The sequence below is a fragment of the Macrobrachium rosenbergii genome, chromosome 8, assembly GCF_040412425.1.
Source record: "Macrobrachium rosenbergii isolate ZJJX-2024 chromosome 8, ASM4041242v1, whole genome shotgun sequence".
NCBI classification, from domain to species: Eukaryota; Metazoa; Arthropoda; class Malacostraca; order Decapoda; family Palaemonidae; genus Macrobrachium; species Macrobrachium rosenbergii.
Window position 1 is genome coordinate 8,671,720 of NC_089748.1, and position 14,560 is coordinate 8,686,279.

Consider the following 14,560-nt stretch of genomic DNA (forward strand, 5'->3'; position numbering starts at 1 on the left):
TCCTAATGAGCACCATATTCTTTGGAAGCTTGAATTTCAAGTCAATGGCCCCCATGGGCTTGCTCCATTCGAATAGTGTTCACCTTCTGAATAATAATAATAATTGTAAGGGATACCTTGATTGGAGGTGCCATTACAAAGGGATTTCCTTTACTGTCAAGTAATGCAGTGATCTCATGCCTAAGACTATATTGTACATTGTTGGGACACACCATAATAAACTAAAAATACCAACTGAACAGGGGTACATTCTTATGTACAACTGTGTACCTTCATCATCACCATAATGCAATAGCATAATTTCAAAAAGGATGGAAAGGTTTTCTTCCTTGTGGTTCAATCCAAGACAGACCCAGCAGCAACCAGGGGACTTAATGTACAACAATTTTCTTAAAAGATCTCCATGTCCTTTCAATAGTACAATACAAAAATGGAATTACACCTCCATAGCGCCACATTAACAATATCTCCTAATGACAAATTCTTTATAAAATTCAAAGTGTAGTCACAGCTCATACTGTGCCTTTACCTTGAGAACAGGTAGAAAGTACCAAATTACATTACTATGAGCAAGGCAAATTAATGAATGAATATAAAAGGATATGGCCTTTAACATGAAAACACTTCGGTTTCTACAACTGCAGAATAAATTATTTATATTTCCCCTTAACCCCTTCCCTGATTATCCTGAGTATTTTTATGATTAACTACCATGCATTCTTACAATCATGAGAATACTCGTTCAAACAGTAATACCTTGATCTTACGCGCTTCGAGTTGCATGCATTCACAGACATAGTAACTTTTCATTGAAACCTAGTTAATTGGCATACACGATTTTTTCACATATATTCAACATTTGCAAAATCCTCAAAAAACCCTGCAGAAGTGGTTATGTTTAATTTTTGAAGTAATTTATAAGTTTCATACTTTAAGTGTAAAATTGGTATGAAAAATTTGTAGTATTTTAAATTTTGTAAATAAATACAGTATGATACTAGCATACCTTACGTTAAAATACAGCAAAATCAATCAAAATCACAAAACAGCTGTTGATGTAAACATTTCTCTTTCGCAGTACTTTAATATTTGCTTTGACGTATGAGTTGTATTTTTGTTTCTCTCTCTCTCTCTCTCTCTCTCTGAGAAAAGAGAGATTTTTTATGCATATGTAATATGTATGTTTTTATGCATATGTAATATGTATGTTAATTTGTTTTGTATACTGTAGTTAAAGATAAACATGACATTAATTTGTTATTAATTTTTTCATATTTTCCATGCTTTAACTACAACTTTTTGCATTTCTTTGGCAAATTATTTAAAATTTTTAAAGAGTACATGTGGATTCCCAGTCTTTTCTCTGCTCCTTTGGAGCAAGTGGGGGATGTTACCTAACTGTCAATTATCTTGACATATTGACTGAAAAGGGGACAAAATATTGCCCACATGGTCAAATAAAATACCACTGTGGTGGTAGTATGGAAAATGGGTTTGTGTGATTGAATTTTTGTTTTTTTTATTATGTTATTTTTGCATGTCAGTTGGTGAGTATGTAATTAAGTTTCTAAGTTTTTTTTTTTACCTGCAGTTTGCTTAAGCAAGATAATGGTAAGATAGGATCTGGTCCCCTTCACCTGAACAGTGGGAGCCTATAGATATAATATGATTTACATTGGCAATTACCAAATCAGGTTAATAGCTGGTGAGGCTAAAACCAGCTGATTACGTCTACGGAACGTGACTTCCTTAGCCATTGGGATCAGAAAGCACTGACGGAGTAAGAGGACGAGAGATAAAGAGCAGAAGACAAAAGTGGCCGTAATATGACGCTCGTGGAAGAATATTAAGAATAAATTTCCGAAGGCATATCTGTGGTTCATTCAGCTTCTATACTTGGATTCAGTTTCTGCAAGTAAGTGTAATGCTTAAAGAGAAGAAATGGAAAAACTATGCCAGACTGCATACACAAAAGCACTTGGTCAGGCCACTGTTGAGTTGTTCATCAAAAGTTGATGGGCTCTCAGCTCAGTTGGAAGCCTTAAATAAAGTGTGTGGAAAAGGAGAAATCACCTCAAAGAGGGAGACGGAAAAAGAGTAAGACTGAGAGGTTTGAGGTGAATCAAGGAAGTGAAAAAGGTTACTGAAGAAGTTGATGTTGACAGTGAAAAACTATGAAGTAAAGAATATAATGTTAGTTTTCCTGATTTATTGACAGCAAGGCTTAATTGTCGGTTTTATGTTCTTTTGACAGTTGGGGAACACTATAGTATTAAGACTCATAAAATAGGTTAAGGTTCTTTTGATAGCTGGGGGAACACTACAGTATTAAGATTGATAAATTAGGTTAAGGTTCTTTTGATGGGGGGGAAACTATAATATTAAGACTGAAGTTAGGATAAATTTTGATGAACTATAGTGATCAGGTTAGGTGGTCCTTGTAGAATAAGACTGATGAATTAGGTTAGGTTCTTTTAGGTGGTCATGGTAAATTAAGGTTGATGAATTTCAGGCAGGTTCTTTTTTGATGGCCATTTTAGTATTAAGTGACAATTTAGGTTAAGTTACAGTTCTGTAGGTTAAGATAATAAATTAGGTTAAGGAAAGTCTGAGTTTTATTTAATAACCTCTAAATCTGTTCCCATTATACTGCACCAACTGTGTCCAAGAAAAAGCCCCTACACCACTACGAAAGGATACTGAAAAATCTCTCTCTCTCCTTCATAAATCATGAATTTCCATCTTTTGATATCTAATGCAAGAACAACTTTCTCTCTCTTTCCAAAGTTATTCTCTCTCTCCCTCTGTCATAAATCATGAATAATTTCACTCTCTTGATATTATTTAATTTAAGAACAATTACAGTACTGAGAGAGAGAGAGAGAGAGAGAGAGAGAGAGAGAGAGAGAGAGAGAGAGAGAGAGAGAGAGAGAGAGAGAGAGAGAGAGAGAGAGAGAGTTTGTTCTCACTCAGTAGAGCTGTCAGCCAGATATATTCTTGGCAAGAGGAATGTGGTGGCAGACAATTCCAGCTGCCAGAATCAAGTGATAGGGATGGAATGGTCTCGTCATTCAGACATCACAGAGAGGTTGTTCAATCTGTGGGGACGTCAGCTCATAGGTCTGTTCACCACCCGGCACAACAGAAAACTTCAGATCTTCTGTTCTGTCATGCCGGACCCTTGGGCCGCTGCAGAGGACACTTTGCAGCACCCGTGGGACAACCTCGACATCTACGCCTTCCCTCCGTTTTGTCTGATACACAGGGTGATCAGCCAAATGTTGGTCACCCTGAATCTTTGGATGATTCTGGTGGCTCCCAAGTGGCTGCAGGCCATTTGGTATCCTGACCTGCTAGCTCTGCTCTCCGAGGCACCGAGAGATTCCTCCCTGGCCCAGCCTTCTGTGTCAACAATACATAGAGCAATACCACTGGGCAGTGCAGTACCTGTGTCTTCACAGCTTGTGGTTATCCAGTATCTCTTGCGAGTGAGAGGCTTTTCATGCCGCGCAGCAGCAAAGACGGCTGGATACCTCCGACAGTCCTCTGCAGCGGTATATCAGGAAAAGTGGGCTGTCTTCTGTGGTTGGTGTTGTAGACAGGGTCTCTCTGTGGTCAGAGCTACTATTCAGCAGGTCGTGAACTTCATCATCCTTCATCAAGAGAAGTTTCTCTCCATTTCAGCCATGAAAGGCTGTAGGGCCACACTCACCCTATTCTTGCAGCTAAAAGATGTAGACATCTCTTCTTTTGAGATTTTGCTACTGATGAGAAGCTTCAAAAGGTATTGCCCGCCTAGAGACCTCAGGCCCCCTGAGTGGGATGTGACTCTCATTTTGAGGATCCTGACTCATACACCGTACGAGCCTTTACGAGAGTTGTCAAACAGGGATCTGACCCTCAAGACCATCTTCCTGCTTGCCTTGGCATTGGCAAAGAGAGCAGGAGAACTGCATGGACTTTCCTTTGACGTTGAACACTCTAGGGGATGGGGATCAGTTACGCTCGATTTCGTCCCAGATTTTGTAGCACAGACTCAGAGCCATCCCTGACACTAGGTTCGAGTCCTTCACAATCCCTTCCCTAGAGGACTTTGTAGTTAATGACCCAGACGAGATGATATTTTGTCCTGTTAAGAGTGCTGCGGCACTATCTGAAGAGGATTTGTCGTCTCCGGCCTGAATGTCAACGACTCTTTATTAGCACTGGCTTGTCCAAGAAAGAAGTGTCCAAGAACACGATTTCTTTCTGGCTTCGTGAGATGATCAGGATAGTGTACTCTGCTGCTGGCGAAGACGTCACCGGTACCTTCCGCCGCAGAGCTCACGAAGTCAGGAGCATTGGCCTATCCCTCATATTCTGGAAAAGCCTGTCGGGTCCTCAGGTATTGAAAGTGGGGGTGTGGTCTCAACAGACCACTTCCACCTCCTTCTACCTTCGGGACATTGTCCACAAGTCCTTGGACACTTTTTCCTTGGGACCTGTGGTGGCTGCTCGGCAAGTTGTGTAGATTACCCAGCTCCTCTAACAGGACAGGGTTGCATCTCGCCTAAGATGTTCAGTTGTGGACGTGAGAATAACCGCAGGAGTGGCTGGCCTCGTCTCCTTCTCCCTCCTTCTCACCCTTCCTCTCTTTCTTTGGGCAGAGAGTGAATTTGAGCCGTTGCATACTGGAACTGGTGGTCGATACAGGTAAGTCTATACATCGAGCTCTCATTCTATTTTTCCTTCCAGAATTGTAGAAGAAAACCTGCTCCTTCCTCTAGCAAGGGGAGGAAGGAGACCCCGACAATAAGACAAAACCGATACTTGTATTTGCCTTACTGTCTCCGACTCTTAAAGGTTCATCCTAGACTATTTTCGTGAGGTTACATTTTTCTCCCTCATTCAAAAAGGCCCAGAAGTCTGACAATTGATCATGCATTTACTACACCCTGATCAGTTTGTCAGAGGCAGGTTTCTCTTCCTTGCTCTATCGATCAGGAAGAGAATCCCAGGTGTGGAAAATTCCAATCAGTTCAAAGACTCACTCAGATTCCCCCCTCCATTGGACTTTCAGTGCGTCTCCTCCCAGGTTCAGGGGGAGTATGACAGTGACTTAGGTCTACGAGAATCGACAGGCTGGATAATCACCTCCACTGCACATCACTTCACTACCACAAGGTTAACTTCTGTTAACCCAGACACAAGACTGGCAAAGGCACAGGAAGGAAGCGAGGGAGCCAGGAGCGGGAGAAGATAAAAGGGCTAGTAGCAGGAGAGAAAAATTAATGTGGGGAGAGTTGGCGCCAGACGATTGGAAGCTGGCACCAGGCACTGAGCGCTCCCAGGTTATAGATGGCGCTAGGCAAGCTAGTAGCTCGGGTAGCTAGTGAGCACTCCTGGGTGCTCAGCACCGATTCTCGGCTGTCAAGAAAGTCTATTTATCCAAAAGCCCATCGCCACCAAAATAAGTAATTTCTCTCCTTACCATGTTCTGCTCTTACACTCTTTCAGTTCTCTGCACAAAGTACCATCACACAAAACATATCTCAATTCCTATCAACCAATATTTGAGACTTGCCAATATGTATTCGCCAAAGAAAACATCGGTTTGGTAGCAAACACGATATTTACGTTATAATGCGCTACTCAGTAAAGGAGAGTTGATCAACTGATTGCAAAATCGCTGTGGCAAATATGATAAACTTGAATCAGATCCTACCAACAAAACAATAAAATACTGATCCTGAAAACTGTAGGCTTAAAGGCTACTTGAAATCAGCGATAATACTTCACCGAAATCTGGTTATCCAACTGGCGAATAATAAACAAAGCTGCTGCAAACACCCAATATTTACACCAAGCGCAGCAGAAAGAGAATGAGGTTGTCTGCTAAGTCGTTCCTGGTATTCCCATTAGTGGGCAGGACTGGTCACCTACACTAAACAATTAGAGGGCTGCCGTGAAGTTAAAAATTTAAGCTGCCGCATGAGTGGAAAGTATAGCTATGCAATTACTTGGTAAGTTACTTATATGAAAATAAGTTTTTCTAACAGCAGTTTTTTTTTTTGAAACTTGCTATTATGCCAAGAATTTGCTCAGAAGAGTTTAAAAAAGACTAATGCTCATACATAAAATAGGGAAAAAGGGCAAAGAACCAATGTTTAAGATCAAAACTGAACCGTAAACACATACCTGTAATTTGGCAGTATGCTTTCTTGCATGACGGTCGATAAGAGAACTCCTCTGTCTAGTCTTTTTCCAGAGATAATAATACTTAACTAGTTGAGCTATTGTTTTGTCTGGTAACTGGAAATAAATAATACACTAAGATTAATGTACACACACACAGTTTCATTTAGTCAGATAAACATTAAGCATAAAAATAAAATAAAAGGTGATCAAGTAGTAACTACACAAAAAACAGTTCTTCATCTGTAAGTGTAGTTATTACATTTGATGAATGAAGTATAATGAGGTCCCTTTTATTCAAGTGCATCAGGAGATAGATGGGTGTTGGATAGCTTAGCAGATTGCCACATGGAATGTTGGATAGCTTAGCAGATTGCCACATGGAACAGAGTACAGTACAGTAAATACTGTATACTGTTTCATTTACTTTCATTGTTTCAATACATTATCCAGAACCAATATGAATATCATACATTTCATCTAAGAATCTAAAACCAATTCAAACACAGTAAATTTGACCTAAGATTGACATGTAATCAGAAACAGGCTAAAGGTGTTTGAAATTTCAAGCAAGAATGACTTACAGTACACTTGGCTAACTGGGCCTAGTGTTGTCTACACTCAACTAATGAGCTCAGCACAACACAGGAAAGGATTTAGTATAATAAATCACCAACAAATTGCATTAATAACACAAACTACTGGAAAAAATTATTCTAAATCATCATCAGCTATTTTTAACAATAAAAAGCTTAAGAATTTCAAAGTCTAAGATTGAAAAAAATGCTGTAAAGCTTGTGGTGTCACTAAAAACTACTGCATTGTACAATCAAATGAATCTGCAATATGTTTAACTCTTAAACGCCGAGCCTCTATTTACAAAAACGTCTCCCGTATGCGGCGTTCGTGTGTTAGCTTGAAGCGGAAAAAGTTTTTTTAAAAAAATCACAGCACTCTTAGTTTTTAAGATTAAGAGTTCATTTTTGGCTCATTTTTTTTGTCATTGCCTGAAGTTTAGTATGCAACCATCAGAAATTAAAAAAAATATCATTATCATATATAAATATTGAAGTATATGACAGTGCAAAAAAAATTTTTCATATATAATTTTATACAAATCGCACTGTGAGCAAAACGGTTAAAGCTAACGGATTATTTTGTTTTTCTTTGTATTGTACACTAAACTGCGATGATTTTGGTATATAACAAATTGTAAAACGATCAAAGCAACACAGAGAAAATATTATCACAAAATAATGCATGAATTTTGAACGCCATGGACGTAAAAAAATGTTTTTTCAAAAATTCACCATAAATCGAAATATTGTACTAGAGACTTCCCGTTTGTTGAAAAATGAAGCTAATTGATTGAATATTACTAGACTGTAAGTGTTTTAGCTTACAATTGCAGTTTTCGACCATTTCGGTCGAGTTAAAGTTGACCAAAAGTCGAATTTTTTCTATTTATCGTGATTTATATGAAAATATTTCAAAACTGATAAATCTACAACCATGAGTTATTTTCTGTTGTATTGTACATGAAATTGCACACATTTTCATATATAAAACTTTATGTAACGACTAATCTAAATCTGTGCAAATATTACGACAACGTGATGAAAGAATTTCTGAGATGTTCGGCCGAGTTACCGCGCAGACGTAAGGAAAATGTTTTTTTCAAAAATTCACCATAAATCGAAATATTGTGCTAGAGACTTCCAATTTATTGAAAAATGAATTTAAACGATTGAATATTACTAGAATGTAAGAGTTTTAGCTTACAATTGCGTTTTTTGACCATTTTGGTCGAGTTAAAGTTGACCGAAGGTTGAAATTTTGGCAGTTATCGTGATTTATGTGAAAATATTTCAAAACTGATAAAAGCTACAACCATGAGCTATTTTCAGTTGTATTCTGCATGAAATTGCGCACATTTTCATATATAAAAGTTTATGTAACGACTAATGTAAAACAATGCAAACATTACGACAACGTGACGAAAGAATTTCTGAGACGTTCGGCAGAGTTACCGCACGCAGACGTAAGGGAAAAGTTTTTTTTTTTTTTAGAAATTCACCATTAATCGAAATATTGTGCTAGAGACTTCCAGTTTGTTGCAAAATGAAGGTACATGATTGAATATTACTAGAATGTAAGAGTTTTAGCTTATAATTGCGTTTTTACCATTTCGGTCGAGTTAAAGTTGTTAAGCTTGAAATTTAGGCAGTTATCGTGATTTATATGAAAATATTTCAAAACTGATAAAAGCTACAACCATGAGTTATTTTCTGTTGTATTCTACATGAAATTGCGCACATTTCCATATATAAAACTTTATGTAACGACTTATATAAAATGGTGCAAACATTACGACAACGTGATGAAAGAATTTCTGGCGCGGACGTAAGGAAAAAGTTTTTTCAAAAATTCACCATAAATCGAAATATTGTGCTAGAGACTTCCAATTTGTTGCAAAATGAAGGTAAATGATTGAATATTACTAGAATGTAAGAGTTTTAGCTTACAATTGCGTTTTTTTACCATTTCGGTCGAGTCAAAGTTGACCGAAGGTTGAAATTTTGGCAGTTATCGTGGTTTATATGAAAATATTTCCAAACTGATAAAAGCTACAACCATGGGTTGTATTTTGCTGTATTTTACATGAAATTGCGCACATTTTCATATATAAAACTTTATGTAACAGCTAATATAGAACTGTGCAAAAATTACGACAAAATGACAAAAGAATTTCTGAAATTTTCGGCCGAGTTTCAGCATGGGCGTAAGAAAAAGTTTTTTCAAAAATTCACCATAAATCGAAATATTGTGCTAGAGACTTCCAATTTGTTGCAAAATGAAGGTACATGATTGAATATTACTAGAATGTAAGGGCTTTAGCTTACAATTGCGTTTTTCGACCATTTTGGTCGAGTCAAAGTTGACCGAAGGTTGAAATTTTTTGTAGTCGATGTATGGTACGTCCACTTGGCACCCAACAGACAATTTTAGTCAACGTATGATACGTCCAGTAGGTGTTTAAGGGTTAACCAACAAGAGTTATCTTGATAAAAATCTACTGCTTTACAACAGTCTATCTTGTACATTTACACAACAGAAAGTGAAGAGTACTTGTACCCACAAAGGTGTGCATCCTCAAAACTCCAACACCTCTGGTGATGGTCAAGTCATTCCCATGTGTTGTCTAGAGTTATCACAAAAAAAAAAAGAGTGGGTTTTGGAGGTGGGCAATTCAGGTAAAAAAACAGGTTTGTATTAAAAGAAAACTTGTTAATAAACCCATCAGCTTATATATACCTCAGACTGTTTAGAAGGGAAGTATTCTTGCAGTAAGAGCAAACTTCTGCATGTTAAAGAATTGGAAATCAGAAGCTTCTCTGGTTACTGAAGGGCCATGATATCAGGCTAGCTCTTGAGAATGAAGGCTGTACTTTTCCAGCAGATAATAACAGATAAATTACACTTACATCATTTACAAAGCATAGAAGCTAGTACCTCAGAAGGCTTTGCTTTTGAAGAGGATACACGCTATGGGGATGAGGAGGATGAATGAGAAGGGACCTCATCTATTTCAGTAACAATTAAAACTTGACCCATAACAACATTGCAACCAACTGAATACTTAATTCTTAGATTTATAGGTTAGTTCCTGGTGATAAAAACAAGAACAGTGTTAGAGGATTTCCATAAGGAAAATTAATTGTACCATCAAACCTCCATATTCCTCATGAAAGCTAGACAGGTAGAAACAGCCAGAATTGCACGACCCTTAACTTTAACTTCATATGCCAGAACCTATCTCAGGGGTGGCTGATAAGAATAATCATGAAGCTCCCCAGTGCAAAAGGTTCAGTCTTCCTAAAAGTTCTCAGAGCTCTGACAAGACTCAAGGCAAATCTTCCTCAGCTGATAAGGTGTGAATTGCAAAGTGTGTTTGGTCTTCCTAAAAGTTCTTACAGTTCTGGCAGCAGGAATCACAAAGTGAGTGTTGTTTGAGGGTGAAAAGTTGTCACCTTGTCTTGAAAATAATGCCTGAGATACACAGTACATCAGAACCATAATCTGCAAAGTCTCAACACGAGAAAAAAAAGATAATCTTTAGTGGATACTTGCTCTAGAAGATCAAAAGCTGAACTTACCAGATATATAAGGACCAGAGATGCATCCCAGCACAGAGGATTCAAAGTCCTTGAGGATCCTCCCTTTTAAAGTCCTCATGCATACACTTCAGTTCACTTGATGAGCCATGATCTGCTCTCAAAAAGAAAAAGAACAGCAGAAAGTCTGATACTCAGACTAGTGGTTGTGAAATAATCAGTGTATTATTAACAAAATAACCCTTGTAACCTAACTGGGTATACCTTAGTGGTGGAACATTTGCATGGATTAGTGGTGACCCAAAGTGCCTTGACCAAAAAAGTCTCTTTTGGTTCAGGTTCTGTTGACACTGTCAAAAGTGAGGCTGCTGAATCAGCTGTCAAAAGTGAGGCTGCTGAATCAGCTGTCAAAAGTGAGGCTGCCGAATCAGCTTGTTCCAATTTGGGAGGGCAATTAGTACATCAAAGAAGAGTAAAAGTAGGTCTGGATATCACGTCTGCTGGGATCAAAGGGATGCCACTAAAGTCAAGCTGACATTCTCATAACTCTTTATAAGTTTGTCCAGCACTGGACTTACCGATGATAATAGTGGAACAGTGCAAGGCTGGACACCTCCAGGTTGTCCAAAGAACCATACACTTGTTGTCTGCCCAGAGTGCATGGTCTAGAAGGCCTGAGCAGCAATTTGGTGGCCTGCTGTTCAAGTGATCTGGTGCATAAGACTTGGTCATGATTGCTGAAATGGTCAGCTATTCCACTGCTCTTCCTAGGGATTAGAGGCTCTCTTTTTTTCTGACCACATTTGGATTTCTACATTACGGTGGCACACTACCAGAGATTATGTTCCTCTACTGTTCTTCATGTACACCACCGTGGTTGACTGGTCTAACTTGAAACCCACTAACTATCTGATAAACAATCTGAGAATGACATAAAGGCCTGGAAAACTCCCCTCAGTTTAAAGAAATTGATGCAGAAATAAACATTCTACCCTTCTCTTGAGGTAATGATAAACAATTGGAGGTCAGGGAAAGGGGGGAGGGGTAGAAAAATTCCCTCTTCTAGAGTGAGAGGGTTTTACCATAACATGAGGTTTGATAGGACTTTCTGAGATCCTTGGTGTCTGATGAAACAGACAAGTTCTGCTTAGCTTTCAAGAGAGGGACCACTATCTACCCTGCTGTAGGGGACCAGCTTACCTAACGAGGGTATGTGGTGTAAGATCCTTGTTTGCAACCCTGAAAGAGGAACTGGAAGATGGAAGAATGCCTGCTACAAATACTACAATCAATGGATACACTAATTAAGATACTATGCCAATGTCCATGCCTAAGGAAACTGACAAGAAGACCCAGATACAGGCACAAATTGAGAAGATACTTAGCTGCCTACGGAACTCTTTAGATGTGACAGCCAGCCATTGCCCAGGAGGTATCTAAGACCTCAACAACCTGATATCTCTATCTCCTGTTGCCAGCCAAAATCACAGGCACCTGAATTGATACAACTTGCTTTGCCACACAAACAAGAGAAATATCTTTGAAGACCAATGTCTGGGACCTCAAACTATGCACCTTTCATATCCACACACTAAAATGTTCTTCTGAATGGAACAGTGCATGGAGGCAATTATTCCCATCTGAAAATGTATTAATTATAGATGATGAATTTACAGGCTGAGGCTGATGATGGATCTTCTATCTCTAAACCCTAGAAGATTTTGGGACAATGAATTCACTGCTTCTCCAGCATCAACCTCAAATCCTTGTATAACAGCAAAATGGGAATGGAACCAATGATGGTGGGGTTTATCTCTGGAAAAGGCAATCTTTAACCTTTCTTTACGGTTGTCACTAACCATGGGTCATCAGCTATCTGTTCCCAGCTGAACTGGTTCTGGAGACAAGCGTCCCCACCCCCAACTTTCCTGACCTCCCAGGTATGGCAAAGGGAGATTTCTGATCAGATTTCCTTTCTTTACAGAAAAAAGGATTTACAATGTCTTTCAAGGGTTACTGACCTATTCAGAGTAGAAGGATAGGACCTAATGGCTTGGGTCTCAGGAGACCTAAAAGGCTGCATTGATCTGGAATAAGCAGGATTCAGGGAGGCCTACAAAGTTTTAGGGGGCCACAATCACCCAGAGACTGGGAAAACAAGAAGGCATTGAGCCTAAGTAACAGGCATCCAGTCCCTCTGTGATCTCTTTCACCAGACTAGCTAGGAAGAGATACTGGCCTATAACATCAGATGTCCTAAGACTTTTGAAGTCTGAGGCACAAACCAATCTGAAAAACCCTCAATACTGCACCTTTTTTTCTGAACATGTAAATCCCTTGAACAAGTAGTATGCACAACAACAAGCATATAAGTCAGATGTATAAAATGTGCTGGAATTGGTCCTTGCAGCTGAACAGTGAAATTGGAAATGGTGCATGTCAATGGTTTCATGAAAGTCTGATGCACATGATGTGTTGTAGCTGGTTCTAAAAGTAGAGAAACTAGAAAGAATAACAGTGAGCATGTGAGGTCTGGGTGGCCTTTAGCACATGACGAAGAGGAATCACGCCCAGTAGTCAAAATTAAGTCAAGAGCTGGTGTAGTGGTTAGTCACCAGTTAAATGCAAGAGAAGTGTACACATATAGGTACCATATGCACAGCTGAGAAGAGTCACAAGTTCCTGCAACTACAAGATAAGATTCTTGATTAGGAGTAAAAAACCCACTAAAACTTGCTAGCTTTCTGAGGTACAGACTGCACATGCAGATGACTGACACCTCAAAAACTACTTTTATCAAACTTAGTCTTTCCTTTTGTCACAAGAATGGCTATTTTAATACTTTCAATCATGACGAGAAGAACCCAGTGAATAACCTGAGGGAGAGTGATGGCACCTCTATTAAATCCTATCACCAAATTAAGGGCAGCTTTCAACTCTGTTAAAGCCAAAATATTCTCAAAACCATTTCCAAAAGCTTATATATCCTCAGTCCTACCTGACTGCAAATAGTTTTCAATCTGACTGTAAACCGTTTGATAAAGCAACATTTTAATGTAGAGAATTTCAACTGATTGACAGAACTAGAGAGGGAAGACCTTAACCCTTAAACGCCGACTGGACGTATCGTAAGTCGACTAAAATTGTCTGTCGGGTGATGAGTAGAGGTACCGTACGTCGACTACAAAAAATTTCAACCTTCGGTCAACTTTGACTCGACCGAAATGGTAAAAAAACGCAATTGTAAGCTAAAACTCTTACATTCTAGTAATATACAATCATTTACCTTCATTTTGCAACAAATTGGAAGTCTCTAGCACAATATTTCGATTTATGGTGAATTTTTGAAAAAACTTTTTCCTTACGACTGCGCAGTAACTCTGCCGAAATTTTCAGAAATTCTTTCGTCATTTTGTCGTAAGTTTTGCACCATTTTATATTAGCAGTTACATAAAGTTTTATATATGAAAATGTGCGCAATTTCATGTAAAATATAACAAAAAACAACCCATGATTGTAGCTTTTATCAGTTTGGAAATATTTTCACATAAATCACGATAAGTGCCAAATTTTCAACCTTCGGTCAACTTAGACTCGACCGGAATGGTCGAAAAACGCAATTGTAAGCTAAAACTCTTAGATTCTAGTAATATTCAATCATTTACCTTCATTTTGCAACAAATTGGAAGTCTCTAGCACAATATTTCGATTTATGGTGAATTTTTTTAAAAACTTTTTCCTTACATCCGCTCGGTAACTCAGCCGAAAATCTTAGAAATTCTTTCGTCACTTTGTTTGCACCGTTTTCCTAATAGCCGTTACATAAAGTTATATATATGAAAATGTGTGCAATTTCATTAGAATACAATAAAAAATAACTCATGGTTGTAGCTTTTATCAGTTTTGAAATATTTTCATATAAATCATGATAAATAGAAAAAATTTGACCTTTGGTCAACTTTAACTCGACCGAAATGGTCGAAAACTGCAATTGTAAGCTAAAACACTTACAGTCTAGTAATAATATCAATTGCCTTCATTTTGCAACAAGCAGGAAGTCTCTAGCACAATATTTCGATTTATGGTGAATTTTTGAAAAACCTTTTTTACCTCCGCGTGTTACGAATTCATGCATCATTTTGTGATAATATTTTCTCTGTGTTGCTTTGATCGTTTTACAATTTGTTATATACCAAAATCATCGCAATTTAGTGTACAATACAAAGAAAAAAACAATAACTCGTTAGCTTTAACCGTTTTGCTCACAGCGC

The 14,560-nt window shown here is 38.3% G+C and overlaps 1 protein-coding gene across 2 annotated transcripts in view; it reads right to left on the reverse strand.

The window, feature by feature from the left end:
- Positions 1 to 14,560, reverse strand: part of LOC136840585 (REST corepressor 2-like) — an 87,306-nt gene that overhangs the window by 56,030 nt on the left and 16,716 nt on the right. For both annotated transcript variants that reach the window (XM_067107236.1, XM_067107235.1), the window contains exon 5: positions 6,178 to 6,291. In XM_067107236.1, coding sequence (XP_066963337.1) covers positions 6,178 to 6,291 — 114 coding nt within the window. The remainder of the gene's footprint in view (positions 1 to 6,177; positions 6,292 to 14,560) is intronic.